This window comes from Saimiri boliviensis, chromosome 4 (assembly GCF_048565385.1).
Source record: "Saimiri boliviensis isolate mSaiBol1 chromosome 4, mSaiBol1.pri, whole genome shotgun sequence".
Lineage (NCBI taxonomy): Eukaryota > Metazoa > Chordata > Mammalia > Primates > Cebidae > Saimiri > Saimiri boliviensis.
The window spans coordinates 130,722,093-130,742,313 of record NC_133452.1 but is presented as its reverse complement, the minus strand read 5'-3'; the positions used below and the strand labels follow the sequence as shown (position 1 = coordinate 130,742,313).

The 20,221-nt window shown below is 43.8% G+C and overlaps 1 protein-coding gene across 1 annotated transcript; it reads right to left on the bottom strand.

The window, feature by feature from the left end:
- Nucleotides 1-1,989: 1,989 nt before the first annotated feature.
- Nucleotides 1,990-12,627, bottom strand: LOC101052977 (HLA class II histocompatibility antigen, DRB1 beta chain). Its single transcript, XM_039467658.2, has 6 exons — nt 12,452-12,627; nt 7,556-7,825; nt 3,911-4,192; nt 3,110-3,220; nt 2,629-2,652; nt 1,990-2,328 (listed from the first exon to the last, which is right to left on the bottom strand). Exons 1-6 carry the CDS (start codon nt 12,549-12,551, stop codon nt 2,315-2,317), a joined length of 801 nt encoding a protein of 266 aa, XP_039323592.2. The 5' UTR covers nt 12,552-12,627; the 3' UTR covers nt 1,990-2,314.
- Between the last annotated feature and the right edge of the window lie 7,594 nt (nt 12,628-20,221).

The window sequence follows — 20,221 nt, the reverse complement described above, 5'->3', positions numbered from 1 at the left end:
TAAAATAACATGTCAGCATACTTAATTGAGTTCTAAAAACAATCCTTTCTGCTTGCTTTTTGATTTTATTGTAATTTGAGTTAGTGGCTGAAATTTAATACTCTCTCTCTCTCTCTCTCTCTCTCTCTCTCTCTCTCTCTCTATATATATATATATATATATATATATATATATACCCGAAACCCTGAATTGAGGATGCCTATCAGGAGTCTCTAGGCCTTCATGTAGAATTTAACTACAAATACTAACAACCTGATAGTACCACATTCTATCATTTCCCTAACCTGAAATCAGTCTCTCCTACTCCATCCACCATTTATTTATTTTTTTTAAATATATGATTTTGCTCCTTTTCTTCCCTGTTCATCAGGCCAACTCTACAAAGGTTGAATCTGGTTTGTCAGAGCCCGTGTGATCCCATGGTCATTCCAGTGTGTGAGAAAGTGGGTACAGGGAACACTCCAGAGACAGTTTAGTTGCTCCTTATAATGGCACAAAGGAAAAAATAGTATCCTTTTCCTGCCTTTGGGAGTTGCTACGAAAGAATAAGAAACCTAAATGTGCTGCAGGGGTCCTCCTGCTGTCTGAGGAAAGCTGACATGCTGTGTGTTATAGAGAGATGAGGTATGAAGTTCCAGGATGACTGGTGGTGCCATCGACCTGCTGAGTTGAGCAGCCTTAGCTCTATTAGCTATGTGAGATAATGGGTTAAAGAAAAATAAAACCTGCTAGATCAGATTTCCTGCTATTAGCAGCAGAATGCATCTTCATTGAAATATTCATCCCACACATTTCAGTTCCACCTTATAATTCCACACCACAAGTCTCATGTAAAATGAGACAAATCATTTCCTCAACTTAGGGAACAAGGCCTATTGGTTGCAACTGTGGGATCAAACAGAACAGACATAATTATCAGCTTAATATATTCCTATAGAACTTATATGTACTTGTACTGCTGTGTATGTGCAAGTAACATATAACTAAAAATAAAATATGCATAAAATACTGATGATAATAGCATTAGGTCTTGGTGACTTATATGCATAAAATAAACATTAAGTTTGATTGAAAATAAAGTAACAATTGTCTCTGACAGTAGAGAAATTATGCTCAAATGATTATTACTTTGAAATAAACTTTTGAATTGATTATGTACTTTTAGATTGGACACACTTGAAACTGATTTTCAGAACCAATGAATAACCCTCCATCGTCTAAATTTGTCTTTCTCTGAAATCTGTACAAGTCTTTTGAGAGGACGGTATTATTGAAGGCTTTGGAATGAAAAACTATGTACTAATTTAGTTATAGATACACAATATTGTGGACGAGGTTAAGAAAGCGTTCTGATGGACTTGCTGGCTGGTTTCTCGTCTCATGTTGGCAAGTTTGTTTCTGTTGTTAGAGTTTGTTCTCAGTTTTCATGCATTGCCTTTTAAAACGTTGGGTTTACTTTTTTAATTAACAGGTAAAAGCTGTATAGTATCTTCATCTTGTACAGCATGATGTTTTGATATATGCTTATAGTGTGGAATGTCTAAATCAAGCTATTTAATATACACATCACCTCACATACTTATGACATATACATGAAAACCATTATTCTACTAGGAAATAATCTTCTCTTTTTCTTTATTCTTTCTTTTTTCATTATTTGAGACTGAGTCTGGCTTTGTCACCAGGCTGGAGTGCAGCTGGGCCATCTTGGCACAGTGCAAAGTCTGACTCCCTGGTTCAAGCAATTCTCCTGCCTTAGCCTTCTGAGTAGCTGAATTACAGGGACGCACCACCATGCCCAACTAATTTTTGTATTTTTAGTAGAGACAGGGTTTCAAAATATTGGTCAAGATGGTCTCAATATTCTGATCTCAATTTCTGCCTGCAGCAGCCTCCCAAAACACTGGGATTACAGGCGTGAGTCACCGAGCCCAGCCTTTCCTTTTCTTTATATATATTTTTTTCCTTGGAGCCAAATAGACCACACAATTTTTAACTCCATGTCTGAGAAAAATTTAATAATGTAATGTGTTTGTGGCACAGAGTGAGTACAGATGCATGGCAGGCATGAAGGGTTAGGTAAAGGGGAGCATAAAAGTTGAAGATGAGGAAATGCCATCAATGCTGGGACTTCAGGCCAAGGGCAGGAGGTGAGGAAGCCACAAGGAAGGACATTTCTGCAGAGTTGCTGAACCAGTAGCAACCAGGTCCTGAGAAAGCTCTCTATTGTGGAAGAGTAAGAGCCAAGTGGGAAAGCTTTTCATCCTATAAAGCTGGGGCAGAAGATTCTTCCTTGAATGTGGTCATCTTCCCTTCAGCTCAGGAGTCCTGCAGAGACAGAGGAAAGTGTTCTGTTCAGACCTGGCTCTACTAATAGCTTCTTTTCCCCTCTTTCAAGGGCTCAGATGAGAGCACTGCAGGAAGAAGAAAAACAAGTTCCTGAGTCTCCCTGAGCCAATATGGCAGAGCACAGGCCTTTTCTAAGTGGAGAGAAGGAGTTTTGGTGTAAATTGTCTGATTACAAATTTGAATCCAAAGTATTTTCTATGATTTGTGTCTCAAGCCTTATCACCTCTACCATCATTCTAGGGAAACTGACTGTTTCAAAAAGAGGATAAAAGGTATTACCTGTTGGCTGAAGTCCAGAGCGTCCTGGGGAAAAGAGGAAAAGATATACACTTCAAAGATATGGAAGCAAATCAGTCTTCCAGCACAATGTCCCAACCCCAGATCTCCCACCTGAGATTTATCTAACACCACAACCTACACCAACCAGAAACAGACCATGTGACCCTCGAAGCATGAAGTGTCTGTCACAGGATCCAGTGTAATTGCATTAGACGTAGTGACTCTTCTGTAATTTATTCCAGGTTCTCAAACCAAGGACCCCTACTTGTTAATCTTCCTCATAACTCTGCAGGCCACTAGCTATTATGCTTTCACATAGTGACCATGCCCTGATGATTTCTGGATTTGCAGGACATTGGAGGTCATTTGGGGAAAGAAAGACTTATCCAGGCCCACATATGCTGAGAACTATCCTGAGCAAATCCATATTTCCTCCTCCAGAAAAGCCTATGGAGAGGGCCAGCTACCAAAGGCTCCTCACCTTTCTGATTCCTGAAGTGGATGAACAGCCCTGCGCCAAGGAAGAGCAGGCCCAGCACAAAGCCCCCGACTCCACTCAGCAGCTTGCTCTGTGCAGATTCAGACTGTGCTCCTGAGAGAGGAAGCCAGGTTTAGTGACTTTTACCCTAAATTGAATGTCTTTAATTCAGACCCTGAGATTCAGAGCTTTGAACATGGGGAAGAAGGCTGCCCTGCAAGAACTAAAATAACTGGCCATTTCTGGAGGAAAAAATGTTTTCAAATCACACTGAACAGTTAGAAGGTTCAGGCGTCAAACCCATTCAAATATTACAGCTTTGATGTAAGGCCTGACTTCACCACCTGATCAACAGAAAACCTGAGACTCAGTGAGGTTAAGTATTTTCTCTAGAGTGACAGAGCTCATAAAGGCAGAGCTGAGAGTGGACTCCCCTGATATTAGGAAGGCCCCTACAGTTCCCCTCTTCTCAGATCACAGCAAACGACTCACAGCAACACCACGAGAAACACAGTCTCGGAACAGGGCCTGGAACTCAGAGACAGAAGGTGACCTTGTCTGTGACATCATGGGGAGGTTTAAAAAAGGGACAGCCTCTTCTGTCTGGCAGGCATGACTGCTTCCCATGGGCTACAGTTGTTTCTAGAAACTATTACAGGGCTCCCCCCAGTGACCTGTGCTGATGGAGATTGGAACATGGAGCAATTGCAAATCCTATATGGGAGAGGAGAAACCTGACTCTCAGGGATTAGTAGAGTCCTGTTTTGGTGGGTGAGAAATTCATGAAGTCAGAAAGCTGCTCACTCCATTGCACTGTGATAGGGTTCGTCACGCTTGGGTGCTCCACTTGGCAAGTGTAAACCTCTCCACTCTGAGGAACTGTTTCCAGCATCACCAGGGTCTGGAAGGTCCAGTCTCCATTCTGGATCAGGCCTGTGGACACCACCCCAGCCTTCTCTTCCTGGTCGTTCCGGAACCACCTGACTTCAATGCTGCCTGGATAGAACCCACTCACAGAGCAGACCAGGAGGTTGTGGTGCTGCAGGGGCTGGGTCTTTGCAGGATACACAGTCACCTTAGGCTGGACTAGGAGAACAAAAGGGAGAGGGAACGAGTCAGGAGGACAGAGCACGTCTCCTTGTTTGGCTGTTTGTTGCTTCTCTGTAAACCCAGACTCTGGCCTTGACCAGGCCTCCAGCACAGCAGCCATGTGGCCTCACAGTGACATCAGCCTGGAATTTAATCTTTATAGGGGGGACCCATTAGATTTGTGAGATCTTGTGAAAATGGTGTTTGTTTCTTCATAGCTTAAAATTGGCATGCATTGTCAAAGTGTTCAAAAATCTTTGAAAGTACAGAGTGTATTAATTAAAACTGATTTTTGAGCCAGGTTGTCTGGTTCAAATCCAAGGACTTCCTTTTACCGGTTGATCCTGGAAGAGGTTTTCAATTCTTCTCTGTCTCGACTTTCTCACCTATAATGGAAGATAATTATACTAATTTACCACTAGGGGTTTTATGTGATTAATGCATATCAATATATAAAACAATGACTGAAGATAGCATTCAATGTTTAGGTCAGAAAGCTTCTCATTGCATTCCACTGTGAGAGGGCTCATCACACTTGGATGCTCCACTTGGCATCTATTTATCATCCTTGTACACCTGGAGAGAAAAACATGATTAAAGCAATCTAGAAAGATAAAGCGACAGAGTAAGTTACATGAGGAAACCAAGGATGAATGTTTAGGAATCCTTCCGCCATGCACTCACACCTTACAACACCACAGAAATGGTTCTGCACCTGGGAAGGTGAGACAGACAGAAATGATTCTCCAAATCTTTAATTTCCTAGAAAGGCATGAGTCCTAAAGCAGAGAGGATGAAGGAAAGTCATTTTCGTTTTGAAAGCTCTTACATTTACATTTAGCTGATCAATGCATCTCCTGTGCAAAACAAGCATAACTATTAGAGACCTGTCATTGTAAAGTGATTTTTCTTTCCAGAATGACATTTGGGTCAAGGCAGGGTCTGGGACTCATTAGTTGGGGTGCTTATGCCTAGGAAAATCCTTGACACTAGCAAACTCTCAATAAATACAATTTTTTTAAAGAAGGAAGCAGAAACCTGGAAATAACAATACCACCACAAAAAGGTAGATTTAAGATGGATTGTGAATCATTAATACAAATTTTGTAATATGTTTTATCAAATAAAAATGTTCAAATTCTTAACATGGAAAACAATTTTCAAAATCAACATACAGACCACAAAATGGAGAAAATGCTGAATCAAATATCAGTAAAGTGTTACTAGTCTTACAGTACAAAGAACCCAGAAATTCACTGAGAAAAATACTAAGCCCTGGACATAACAGACAATAGATCATTGTCCATTACCTCCCAAATACGACAGGGAATTCTTAGAACAGCCATTATAATTGGGCAATGAATAGGTGAAAATAATTCAAAAGAATTACAAATTACAAATATATAAATTAAAAACTAACCAGAAACATACATTTTCCGTTTTGGTGAGTGTCAAAATAAAAGTCACTAAAGATAAAGGGAGGTAAGTTGTGTCACAACTATATATAAGGCATATATATATATATATATATATATATATATATACTATATATAAGGCTTATATATATAAAGCTTTTATACATATATATATACATATATACATATATACATATACATATATATATATATGGCTGGAGCAGTGGCTCACGCCTGTAATCCCAGCACTTTAGGAGACCGAGGCCGGCAGATCAGGAGGTCAGGAATTCGAGAACAGCATGGCCAACATGGTGAAACCCTGTCTCTAGTAAAAATATTAATCTAGCTGGGCGTGGTGGTGCGCGTCTGTAGTGCCAGCTACTCATGAGGCTGAGGCAGGAGAATTACTTGAACCTGGGAGGCGGAGGTAGCAGTGACCCAAGATTGTGCCACTGCACTCCTGCCTGGTGTCAGAGTGAAATTCCATTTCAAATGATAATAATAATGATATGTAATTACTAGAAAAGTATTAGCATTATAATAAAATAGTAACAATTTTTTTTTTCCACTCTGTCGCTGAAATTGGAGTGCAATCTTGGCTCATCTCAATCTGTGACTCCTGGGTTCAAGCGCTTCTCCTGCCTCAGTCTCCCGAGTAGCAGGGACTACAGGCATACACCACCATGCCCAGCTAATTTTTGTATTTTTAGTAGAGACGGGGTTTCACCATATTGTCCAGGATGGTCTTGATCTCTTGAGCTCGTGGTCCACTAGCCTCGGCCTCCCAAAACTGCTGGATTATGCCCGGCCAGTAAAAATGTGTTATAACTTTATTCAACAAGATAGTTTCAGAGTCATTTCAACTATGTAAAAATATACACATTAACTAAACAAAAAAATAGTAAAAAATTTCGACCTAAAGAAGCTTCAGAGGTGCCTCAGAGGTCTCCTCAGCTCCCCTAGAAATTAATTTGATGCTTTTGCAAACAAACACCGCACACTTTGATTTCAGAGGCTGCATGAAGGGCGTGTGCAGGGACAGTCTGGAACTGGCCTCCTCGCACTATCCCAAACCTCCCACACCCTCAGCTCTCCTCCCCTGAACCCTCACCCAGCCACACACACCTCACATTTCCCTTCCTGCATCTCTAAGGACCCAGGACAATCCAGGTCTCCTCCCTCTCCAGCCCCTGCAGCCACCTCCCATGTCGCCTCCCCACAGAGGCCTCCAGGACAGGAAGAAGCCCCCTCCTGCCTCCCCTCCCACAACAGCCTCACACACAAATCCACACTCTACACACACCTGTGTCCTCAGAGCTCCCTGCTCAGGATGGAGAGGACTCTAAACGCTCACAGATGGCGCCCGCTCTCTCTCTGTGTCTGAGTCTCTCTCAGTCTCTGTCAGTCTCTCTTTGTCTCTCTGAGTCTCTCTCGCTCGTCTCTCGCTCATCTCTCTCAGTCTCTGTTTGATTCTCTCTGATTCTTTCTCGGTCTCTCTCAATCTCAGTCTCTCTCTGTCTCTCAGTCTCTCTCTGAGTCTCTCTGAGTCTCTCTCTCAGTTTCTGTCTCAATCTCTCAGTCTCTCTCTCAGTCTCAGTCTCTCTCAGTCGTCTCTCTGAGTCTCTGTCAGTCTCTTTCTCGGTCTCTCAGTCGTTCTCAGCCTCTCTCAGCTTCTCAGGGTCTCTCTCAGTCTCCCTGTCTCTCTCTCCGTCTCTCCATGTCTCTCTTTCGGTCTCTCTCTCAGTCTCTCAGTCTCTCTGAGTCTCTCTCAGTCTCTCTACAGGTCTCTCTAGGTCTCTCTCTCGGTCTCTGGTTCAGTCTCTCTCAGTCTCTGTGGGTCTCAGTCTCTGTCTCTCTCTCTCAGTCTCTCAGTCTGTCAGTCTCTGTCTCTCTCTCTCTCTCTCTGACTGACAGCTCACAGGGAGGCCCCGCCCCGCGCGCTCACCTCTCCGCGGCACCAGGAAGCTCTCTAAAATCTGGTAGTTGTGTCTGCAGAACCTGTCCACCGCGGCCCGCTTCCGCTCCATGAAGTCCTCCTGGCTGTTGAAGTACTCCGCGCTAGGCCGCCCCAGCTCCGTCACCGCCCGGAACTCCCCCACGTCGCTGTCGAAGCGCGCGATCTCCTCCTGGTTATAGATGTATCTGTCCAGGTACCGCACCCGCTCCGTCCCGTTGAGGTGATGACACTCATACTTATCCTGCTTCAAGAAACGAGCTGTGGGGACACGAACGATCCGGTCACGGGGGCGGCCTCCGGGACAGACACCGACAGCGACGCCGCCATCGGGGCTCCCGGGGCGGGGTGCGGGCTCTGGGAACCCTGACCGGCCCCACCCGCAATCCCGGCCCCGCAGCCCCGGGGTTCATCCTCCGTCTTCCTGAGGCGGACGGGGGCTGGGGGGGGGGAGGCGAAAAAAATCTCTGATCCCAAGTCTTTGGCCCCCTCCTGCCTCCAGCCTGTTCTGGAGACCTCGGAGCAGGAGCTGGAGGAGGATCCGCCCCGCCCCGCAGCCCGCGCCGCCGCCCCCTGGGAGCCTCCGCCCAGACACACAATCCGCCCCTTCCCTCATCCCGCAGGCTTTGCCCGTTCCTTCTACAGCCCCACCGCGTTCACCCTGTGAGCACTTCCTTAGTGACGACCTTGTGCCAAACAAGGAGCCTTACACTGTGAATAATATCAAATGTGGAATCACCACGGAAATCTGAGGCATCTTAGCGAAAAGTAATTGCAGCAGCATCGCTGTTTGTGACTTAGAAGGGGGCAAGTTGTGAAAAGTTAATAGAGACACTGATGACCAATAACTCATGAAAATGGTGAAAAATACTGCATAAGGGGAAAAATAAATATGAAGGTATTGAACTTGCCCTGATAAACGGATCCAACAGGAAAGTGGTTGAATTTATGCAACTGTCTAGTTTTTTGTAATGAAACAAGCAAAAATAAACCATCAAGAACTGAATGGGGCAGTGAGTGTATAGAAGATGTGAGTCTAGAATTTTCAGGAAGAGCCCAGTGTGAACCAGTGCGCTCAGCCTCAGAACTGTTGACATTTTGGAACAGATGATTCTTTGTTGGTGACAGAGGCTGTTGTGAACACAGCCGGTTCTATAGCAGTGTCCCTGGCTTCTACTCATTAAATATCAGACGAAACACCTTTTGTGACACCAAAAAATTGTTCCAAACATTGCCACACATTCCCCAAGGGTGATGGGAGGGACGGGAAGAGTGGTGAACTATTCCTGGGTAGGAACCATGGGTGTGACCGTCTGAAAAAAATCTGGTCCACTAATTATCTGTAGTAATGAATCACAAGTACAGTTATTTTATTCTTTTTTTTTTTTTTTTTTTTTTTTTTTTTTTTTTTTTTGAGACGGAGTTTCACTCTTGTTACCCAGGCTGGAGTGCAATGGCGCGATCTCGGCTCACCGCAACCTCCGCCTCCTGGGTTCAGGCAATTCTCCTGCCTCAGCCTCCTGAGTAGCTGGGATTACAGGCACGCGCCACCATGCCCAGCTAATTTTTTGCACTTTTAGTAGAGACGGGGTTTCACCATGTTGACCAGGATGGTCTCGATCTCTCGACCTCGTGATCCACCCGCCTCGGCCTCCCAAAGTGCTGGGATTACAGGCTTGAGCCACCGCGCCCGGCGCAGTTATTTTATTCTTAATTCCCCAACTAACTCATTTATTTCAGCCTGCCACTCCTAACAACATTAGTAGGATTCAAATTACCAGCCTTGTCCGGAGGTAGAACTCTCCTTTTGTAGTCAAGTCCCCACAGAAAGGGAGAAACCAAGAAAATGACATTCTCACACAGACAGTTTACAAAAAAATGAGCAGGTCCCCAGACTTCGAGTAAGACCTTCTTCACAAAGTTCCCTTTGCCCTTTAGATATGATGGCAGAGAAGAGTGCACCCTGGATCAAACAATGTCTATCTTTTTATTCTTAAATTATCTAAGCACTTCCTTTACAGAGAGAAAGTTAAAAAATAAACTTGTGTGAAGTTGCTGTCACTGTGTCTTCCATGGTTAGCCCTCTAATCCATGCTCACGTGTCTCACATTGGGTTGACAAATTTGGCAAATAAAATCAGAGGATGCCTGTTATATCTGGATTGCCATTAAATTATGGTTGCATATCTTAAATTCAGATTTAACTAGGAACCTGTATTTTATGTGGCAACCCTAGCCCCACTTGCTAGTGAAACCTTAGAAAAAGGAATGACTTAATACTTCCTTGTGTTCTTCGACATATGCTATGATAGACATATAGAACTTTTAAAATGATAAATGCAACATGAATGAAAATGAAAATGAGCTCAGGTAGAGCTCCCTAAACATATAAACTAAAGTTAGGTGAATCCATTTCTCTCTTTTTCACAAATGTGATGTATTTTCTCTAACAGTTTCATGTTTGTTAAATGTGTAGTGGGTTATTGTCTGCCTCCTGTACTGTTGCGTAACTTCCTTGAGAGTAGGGACCCTCTCTGTCTTTTTTTTTTTTTTTTTTTTTTTTTTTAAACGGAGTTTTGCTCTTGTTATTCAGGCTGGAGTGCAATGGCCCAATGTTGGCTCAGGGCAACCTCAGCCTCTTGGGTTCAAGCAATTCTCCTGCCTCAGCCTCCCGAGTACCTGGGACTGCAGGTGTGTGCCACCATGCCCAGCTAATTTTTGTATTTTTAGTAGAGACGGGGTTTCACCACGTTGACCAGGATGGTCTCGATCTTTTGCCTTCGTGATTCATCCGCCTCAGCCTCCCAACCTCTCTGTCTTAATCAAATAGAATGATTTGAACCTAGAGGGGAGCTTAGTTAATAGTTGCTGCTGAGAAAAATAAGTGTGATTTGCATGAATAAACCAGGGTTCTGGGAACCAATCACTGTGGGGATCCTGGACAGCGAGAAGGGCCTGAAGCTCCAGCACCCTTTCATTTTAATGTCAAACTCTACCCCTTCTCTTCCCTGTGAGAATACAGGCAAACTTCTCCTTTCTCTTCTTTCTATTTGGTAGAATTCACAGATAGAGAAACAGTGATTTAAGAAAAAAGAATTTTTTTTGAGTTGGTGTCTCACTGTGTTGCCAGGCTGTAGTGCAGTGGCGCAATCTTGGCTCACTGCAACATCTGTCTCCTGGGTTCAAGTGATTCTCCTGCCTCAGTCTCCTGAGTAGCTGGGATTACAGGCACAGGCCACCATGCCCACCTAATTTTTGTGATTTTTAGTAGAGACAAGGTTTCATCATGTTAGCGATGATGGTCTCAATCTCTTGACCTCATGATCTGCCTGTCTCGGCCTCCTAAAGTGCTGGTATTACAGCTGTGAGCCATTGTGCCAGTCTAAAATTTTGTGATTAAGATTCATCTCTTTTTGCTTGGGTGTGGTGGGTCACACATATAATCGTAGCACGTTGGGAGTCCAAGGCAGGAGGATTGCTTGAGTCCAGGAGCTTAAGGCCAGCCTGGGTAACATGGCAAAATCTGGTGTTTACCAAAATTACAAAAATGAGCTGGGGCTAGGTATGTTTGCCTGCCTGTAGTCTTTGCTACTCTGGAGGCTGAGGAGGAAGGATCGCTTGAGCCTTAAAGGCAGAGGTTGCAGTGAGCCGAGATCACACAACTGCACTACAGCCTGGGTTATGGAGCCAGGCCTTGTCTCAAAAAAAAAAAAAAAAAAATTATCTCTTTCAGTGGATCTCATAATGCTAGTGCTGTGTAACCTTAAGAGATTTCTGGAAATGATGGCAACATATCTGGGGAAAAAATAGAGAGAAATTGGAGGAAGAGGTAAGCAGACATGACTAATTAAGGAAAGCTGAGGGCATGATGGGTAAACCTATGAAATTTACAACCAGACTCCAGTAAGACAACGAGTTCTCAGGACTTGCTCATTGACTTTCAGCCCTATGAGATGTGAACAATGGCCCCATTCTCTCTACAACCCCACACATTATGAAATTTCTGATATTTGACCATTTTTGACTTACAAAAATAAAATTTCATATAATTTATCCTATGTTAGTTGAGTCTCTTCTTGTCATGCCTAGTTAGAGCATGTAGGAGATGGAGGAGAAACTAGTATAGAAAGCTTAAAACAGATTCATCAAAAACTAACCTGGGCCAGGTTTTCAGAGGATGCCTTAAGTTCTTAGGCACCAAAGAATACCTCATAAATGCTCTTTACCTGTAGGGTGACTCCAAGTACTAAAGACCTCAGCTTCAGCTCCAGGGATGTTTCCCCATAAGAAAGTAAGTGCACTAAGTATCAACTTTGTCAGAGAACCTACATACACTACAGGGATCCAGGATTTATAAACATTGGATTTCAGAAAGAAAAGAAAGGAGATAATCAGGAGATCCCCGGGTACATCCTCAATTACGAGGAAGAGAGGTCAACACCAAAGGTCCTGTGGAGGATGTAACACAGGATCATCTAGGACAGACCCCTTGTATTCCCTTGACTCCCACAATACTATCAGAATAAAAACCTCCTTTTGTGTTACATAAGTCAACATAATAAATGGCTGTGCTGTATGGGGAATTTATTTTAGCATCCTTATTTCTAAATCCTCTAAAGACCCCAAGGAAATTTGATGCAATGGTTTTCTTGGTGGAAATTTGAGAAGAAATGGCCTGTATTTTGGCCCCTTTACACAAGTCTCATGGAGAGGGCCAGTAGCCAAGCTTCTTTTGTGGTGGAAATAATTTGGGATCGAATGATAAAGATGGGCAATCTCTGAAGAAAACATCAGAAATTGTTAATGGATATGGCCTGGGCACAGTGTTAACAAAAATTCCCTGTATTCCCCACCCCATAGTAGCTTAGCACCCACAATGTGCACTTACATCGGGTGTCCCCAGCCAAAGCCAGTGGGGAGCTCATCACCATCAGTGTCACCGTCAGTGCTGCCATGCAGGAGCCTCCAGGGAGCCTCAGACACACCATGCTGGAGAACAGGACAGGACCAAGGGCCAAAGCACCAGAGAAGTCTCACTCAGGAAGAACTATGACTCCCCTCTATCCCCTTTTCAAATTATAGGGAGGCAGCTACTGATGTCCTTGTTCCTGGATTGGTTAATCTCATGTTGGAGAACCAATTAGCATCTGAGGTCAATAGCATCACCAGTTGCTACTCAGAGATGCTGTGTGAAGGTCCTCTTCTGAAACAGAATTTCCTTCTCTAAAAGATTGTTTTAATTTAGTACTAGAAAGGCTTCATCCAGTTACATGTGAAACACTTTAATTGGGACCCTACTGTGAACCAGCTCTGTGCTGGTAAGTGATGTCTTCACAAGTTTGAGCCTTGTAAGAGCATTCATTTCTCACTTGACAGCAGTGAGTGTGTGAGTGTTTTAGGAATAAAAGTGATGGAGTCAACACGGTTGCAAATCAAGAGAGCTTTAATCTGGTTCTTATTGCACCACATCTGAATGTTGTAGATTTGGGAAAATTACTTCCTGCCTCACAGTTGGAATGAAGGCAGTTTGATTCATGTTTTCAATACAGTACTGGAAAATGCTGTGATTCTGTGGACACCTCAAGGAATACCAGCCCTGGGTATCTGATGATATAACAGAATGACAGCTGTTGACTAGAGAGTTTAATCTGTACCTATTTCCAGGTAGGGATGTCTTTAATAAGTTGAAGGAAATTGAAAGTTTGTTAATATTATCTGAGTCAAAGGGTTTTATCAAGTGTGTCTCCTAATGCTGCTCCCAAGTTTAGTGGCACCTCCTGGACACACACAGGCAAGGGGCTTGCAGGGCACCTATGTGCAATGCGGGGTCTGAAGGTGCCTTTGTGTAGAGCTTACCCTAACAATGTGAAAAGGTCAACTGTGCAACCAAAGTATTCATGGGTCTGAGAGATCAATTAAGGACTCAAAGTCAGCTGTTGACACAACTCTGCTTTAAAATAAGTAATATTTCATTTGAAGAATGTTGAATCTCCCATTCCTGGTTTCCATTATGAGTCACTTGATATAGGCTATGGCCCTTTACCCTTATGCTTGTCTTGCTTATCATAAGGGAAATTATAAGAATACTTTGCTAATACTTTCCAGAATATTCAGGAAAGAGAACCCTATGGAAAAATTATGCATTGCATCATTGATGTAATCATGTAATATTAAACATATAATTCTACATTTATGTAATTATTAGCTTTATGCTAATATAACTGTAACATCTAAGATTGAGAATGGACTTCAAAGTACAACTGTGCACATAAAGTTCTGCATGAATCCACACTCTCCCGCAGCTCTGACAGGCCCTCACTCCTTATGTGCCTTAGTGTTTCCAGGAACAGGATTCTCGCCATGCTGCAATAAACATGAGCATTTTTCTCTGAACTCAGAATTGTACTAAGGGCTTCTATACTTCATATTTTTATTTAATTCTCACCTCGGCTCAGTAAAATAAACATCCTTTTGATGCTTACGTGTGGAGAGACTAAAACAATGGAGATAAACCAACTTTTGCAAAAATACAAAGCTAGTAAATGGTTCACTATAGATTGAACCAAATGATATACCCCTCAAGCTCAGCCACTGTATCATGCTCCTTCACATTCTATTTCTGAAGATAATGTTCCCTGTGTTAAAATAATATATATTTGTATAATTTAGGAATGTGCATAGCAGTAAGACTACTTCTTTTAATGAAAGACGGCATTACACTACTTGAGAAAATTACTGGGTAGCAATTCTAGTTCCTTCAAAAGATTCCCCTCATCATCATCCTTACCATCCTCTGGAAATGACAACCTTTGCATTTATCTTGTGTGATGACACCCATCGCTTCTGAGAAGTCTCCTTCTTTTTAAAGGTAACAGTGACCTCAAAATTCCTAAATATAAGCTATTGCTCAAGTATTATTTCAGATTTCTCATCATAAAGTAGTCAATTTTATCGTCTCAAAATCAAAGAAGAAAAGTGCCTCATTTACTTTGGAAAAAACAGTTCTATTAATACAGAATGTTCAAAATTTAATCCGAGCATAGTGGCTCATGTCTGTATCCCAGAACATTGTGAGTCAGTGTTGGGTGGATCACTTGAGGTCAGGAATTCGAGACCAGCCTAAACAACATGGAGGAAGCCCACCTCTACTAAAAATACAAAATTATCTGGGCATGGTGGTGCTCTCCTGTAATCTCAGCTACTTGGGAGGCTGAGGCAGGAGAATTGCTTGAACCTGGGAGACAGAGATTGCACAAGATGAGATCTCACCATTGCACTCCAGCCTGGGCAACATGAGCAAAACCCTGTCTCAAAACAAATCAAAACAAAACAAAACAAAAACAAGTTTAAAATTTCCTGGGTAAAAATCAGCATTGTCCCTAGATTTGAGAACAAACTATGTCTCTATATCCCAATAATAATTCAGTACTATTGAAAGTTGTGCAATTGCAACCAGAATATCATATTTAATTTGGTCAACAGAAAATAATTATTTACTTGGAAAGTAATTTAGTTCCAGTTAGTTGGAAGGGGGAAGGATTGCTTGAACCTGGGAGTTCCAGGCTGCAGTGAACCAAGATCATGCCACCTCATCCTAGCCTGAATGTCAGAGGGAGATTCTGAAAAAAAACAAAAACAAAAACAAAGTAAAAGAAAGATATAAAAGGAAAGAAGAAACAAATTGTTAAAAAATACACTAACTGTGATTTGGTAATCTAGGAAAGCCAGCTAACGTTCACCTTAGTCTTTTAGGATAAAAGGATAAGAGGGTGGTGATGACGGCAGTGGCGGCTGTCCAGAGTGGTTGGTTGCAGCAGGAAGTTGGAAACAGTAGTGGCAGGAGTGCCTGCGGGACCAGTGGACATGGTGAGACCCTGTGACCCATGTCCCCAGGGCCTTCACTCCCTGAGGAAGCAGACTGCACTGCCCCTAAACCCTTCAGCAGTAGGTGGGACTCTCCCCAGGCCCGAAGCCTCCACCATTCCTGCCTTGCTACTCTTACCCTGAAGCTGTGGGGAGGGCATGGAGCTGGGACCTGATTCAGGGGCCGCAGGTAGGAATTGAAAGTGGCCCAGCTTTGGGGTCCCGGTCAGCAGCAAAGCCACTGTTCCATCCTGCAAGGACACCCAGTTACTGAAGCTGAGGAGGAGACTCTACTTGAGGCCACCCAGGATTTTGTCCTTGCAGGACGCTGAGCCTGATGCTCCCCATGGTCAGGCCAGGTCAGTGATCTGCTCCCCAGGGTGCCTCCCCAACCTGTTCCAGTCAAGGGGAAGCCCCAGGTACCCCTGAGTGCTAGAGGAAGAACTTGCAGAGACATCAGCCTTGCCCCACGTGCCATTCTGGGTCCAGCGAGGGGATGTGCCCATCCCAGGCTGCAGGAAGGTGTGACAGGGGCTACCTGCAGGCTCCATGGATCTGGTGGCAGCCCCGCCTTGCCTGCAGCAGGATCCAGGCCTCTCTGCACCCCATACCCTCAAGGACAACAAGGCCCCCTGTTCCCGCAGGGCTGGGGATGTTCCCTCTAAGGGGCATCTCCTGGCTCCCAGTCCCCATGCACACACTCTGATGTCAGAGTGGAGCTGGGGCCAAGCCCTGGTGCCGTCACAGCCTGGCCGCGTGTGTGGACCCTCAGGGCAGCATTGACACACCAGCCTCCTGCCACCTCAGGCACAAGGACGCAGAGGAAAGATGAGCTGAGGGCAACTGCTGACGGCCTACAGGTGCCCCTTGGCATGAGCAGTCTGGGTGCCATGGTCGGCAGTGGGAGGCAGACAGCCTCTTGGGCAGAAGAGGGCAGGTCACTGGTGAAGCCCCTCCTTTTGGCCAGCGGGGCCTGAAGGCTGTGGGCTGGGCTGCCAGTCCTGCTGACGGGAGTGGCACCTTGGGCCTTTTCTGGGCCTGCCCCATGGCTGTGCACATTTCCTTCCCTCTGAGGTCGATAAGGGCTCTGAACTCAGGCAGACTTGTGCAGAGGATAAAGGGAGCAGAGAGAGAGAGGACAGGGAGATGAGGGATGACCTGCTGCAGAGAGGAGTTGCCTTCCCCAGGGTCTCTTCTCAGCTGCAGAGTGGGGCTGCCCTCACCAGGGTCTCCTCTCTGTGAGAACTGAGGAGAGGACAGGACTATCAGCTGCAGAAAGGAGCTTCCCTCTCTGCTGTGAGCTGAAGAGGTTTCGGGACAACCTGGCTAGGGAGAGGAGCTGCCCCAGTACAGCTCTCTGATGGGTTCTATTGCTTAAAAAATATTCCTTTTTGTCTTCTCACCCTCCACTTGTCTGCATATCTCATTCTTTCTGAACACAGGAGAAGAACTAGGGATCTGCTGAATGGTGAGGCTAAAGAGCTGTAACACAAACAAGGCTGAATCCTGCCCCTTGCTCGCCATGTTGTGGACAAAGGGAAGGAGAGAAGAGCTGTAGCTCTTCAGAGAGCTCAAACCTGGGTGCTCACTGAGCCAGGGTTGTGACTCCCTTTTTGGGGCCAGTGATTCCTGGGGTCTCCAAGCTTCTTGGTGGCACCACATTCCCCAGTGCCAGCTGTGGAAGCTGCTTGTGGTGCACCTGGTCCAGCTGCAGCCTCACAGGGAGCTGACCCTCATACTGGTGCCTAGAACTGCCCAATTCTGTCTCATGCCTGGCTGTGCACAGTGACTGGACCCCACACTCACTTGCTCACACATCTCTCACCACCTGACTCACCCTTGGGAGGTGAGGGATCCAGGCCTCTAGTGTGAGTCAAGTACAGCCTGCCAGGCAAGTGGGCAGAATGAGCCCAGCTGGCCCAGACAAAACTCAGGCAAAAGCATTACCAGCCACAGGATTCTGGCAAGAAATGGGACATCCCAATGATTCTGTAACCCAAATCTCATCTTGAATTGTATTACTATTGTACGTGGCAAAGCAAAGTTATCTCTTGTCAAAAACATATAGAAATGAGGTTTGAGGGAGCACTTTCAAAACTTGTTTCCACCATTTTATTATCACCATGCAATGCTTCTGGAATATATGGCATAAATTTCATTCTCTATGAAATTTTCTGAACATTCTGTGAGGACAGTTTCCATGTGTTTATTGTTTCAAGTTTCTTCAAATTGTAATTTTTCTCAATATACTACACTATTCTGATGTTTCTTTGGTGAATTTTTTGGTGTTTTAGCTGGTTATTTGATGATGATTCTTGGGTGAATTTTCTGGTGTTTGAGTGGGTTATTTGCAGTGAGGGGAGCTGGAGGATTTATGTGATCCCTTCATACTCAATTGTCTGAATGTAAAATATACCACATAGGCTCTGGGATGGTTAGAGTAAGAAGATAGCCAGAAATGAGCAGACATAGGAGCCCCTGGGAAAAGAAGTCTTGGAGTCACTGCCACTGATAGCAGAAAGGACAATGGCTACACTGGCTGCCTCTGGCCTGTGGTTGGGCTCTTCAGGCCCTGGAGAGGACTTGTCAGTCCCTACCCAGAAACAGCCATGGCAAGGACTTTCTTCACTGATGAAATTGTGCACTCCTCCAATAACTTGCTGTAGAATAGCCTTTTGCTTATTATTATAATGGTAAAAAACACATCTCTAGGTGGAGATTTTAAATACTGAGACATGCGACATGCGCAGCAGCATGTACAACCACAGAGCATTTGCACATGCAAAGAGTCCTCCTGGAATATCCTTGCAAGTGACACCCCCTCATGCCCTTTCATGAATAATCATTGAGATTCTCATAAAGAGAGTCCTTCAGCACTGGCTGCTGCTGGCTCCTTCTTTAAGCAGCCCACTCTGTCTCCTCTTTCAGAATGTACTGTCTCTCTCTATAAACACTGCAACTATGTTTTTTTTCCAGCTGGGACAGCCCAGAACTGTTTTCCACTCCACTCCACTCCAGGAATGTATTTTGTCTTCCTTCAATCAACTTTGGTACTCAACCCTTGCTATGTGCCTCTTGGCTGAATTCTTTTTTCCAAGTTAGACAAAAATGAAGGATTCATGCACTTCTTAGTAACAGAAGCAATCAGAAATATCCAGGCTGATTGGACTTGGCCTCTTTCTGAACAAGTACAGGTAATTCTGTTGCTGTGTTCTAATCCTCAGCAAGAAAACCCTAAAGCAGGGTTTCTTTGGCAATCTCTACTGGCAATGGGTTCAGAATCAGTTTTTGGTTTTTTAGCTTGCGAGTCAATGACACGTCTGTATCTTCAGGAGAGTGAATCTAAAACCCCTGGGTTTGGCCTCTGAGAATGGGTGAGACACATGCAGAGGAGGAGATAGGGGGTAGGTTGGGGAGTAGAATGAGAAGAGGACTCACAAATATTACAAGATTTACATATCAGCATTGCTCCTTCCAGACTTAATGAGTAATGAGGTCTGACACTAAAGATTGACATTGCCTGTTCTTACAGAAAAGCCTTGGATGCCTGTTCTATTGAAACCATCATGTATTTTGACATGTGGATTTGGGTAGAAAAACTCAGTAATGGGAGCATGGGCAGGATATGACATTAAGATGAGAAGAAAATATTAAAAACACAGAATTTTTCTGCTCATTTATCAGTAGAAGCATGATGATATTTATTTTTAAAATGGTCATTAGAAACTACCACAAAACATAAGGATGAATTATCTGTGACAGTGTGATAGATTGCAAATAAATATTGAGATGAATTTGAATTTTATCTGGACTGTATCACTTACTAGCTGTGTTTTCACTGATATCTTACTTACCTTAGCCTCGGATTCCTCACAAAAATACTGATGCTAATTTTTACTTATCCTTAATTTATAACCCCCTAATTTTAGTCAGTCATAGAGGTGGATTTGACACTGGTCTCGCATTCCTCAGCTGCAGCACCTGATTAAAGATTAAAGCCCTCTGCTTTGGCAATACTCATTGTCATCTCAGTGATTGGCTTCCTGTGTGGTGAGCAGCACGATCCAGACTGAAGCCCTTGTATGCAAGATTCAGAGTGAACCCCTCGTGTTTCAGTAACAATAGTATCCTATGAAGTAGTTTCTCTGACCTAAAATTGTCCCAGGCTCCACCTCCTCATTCATTCTTATTCCTCCTGACTCCCTGGAAACCAGTATTTACTGCCTCTGTATTTTTGCCATTTCCAGAATGTGATATAGTTTTAATCATATGGTATATAGTATTTTCAGACTGGCTTCTTTCACTTAACAATATGAATATATACTACATGTCTTTTCTCCACTTCTGTTCTTCATGTCTGTTCATTGCTCAATAGCTTATTTCTTTTCAATGTTGAATAACAGCAACCCATCATGTGGATATACCACAATTTATTTATCCACTCACTTACTGAGGGACATCTTGGTTTTTCTGAATTTTTGGCAATTACGAATAAAGCTGCTATAAATATTCATGTACACTCGTTTGTGTGAATATAAGTTTTCCACTCATTCAAGCAAATAGGATCATAATTGCTGAATCTTAAAGCAGGCTATGTTCAGCTTTCTAAGAAAAAGCCAGGTGCCTTCCAGATGAGGCAGGAGAATAGGGTCTGGAGGCAGGGAAACTAAGGCTGTTTCAGGCTGTCTTCTAAATAGAACAAAATAGAAAGGAAATCCCTAACTTTCTATTCCTAAGTAACAAAAGAACCAGAAACTACCCCCTTTTTGTATCCCCACCTTTTCTGTGTGGCACA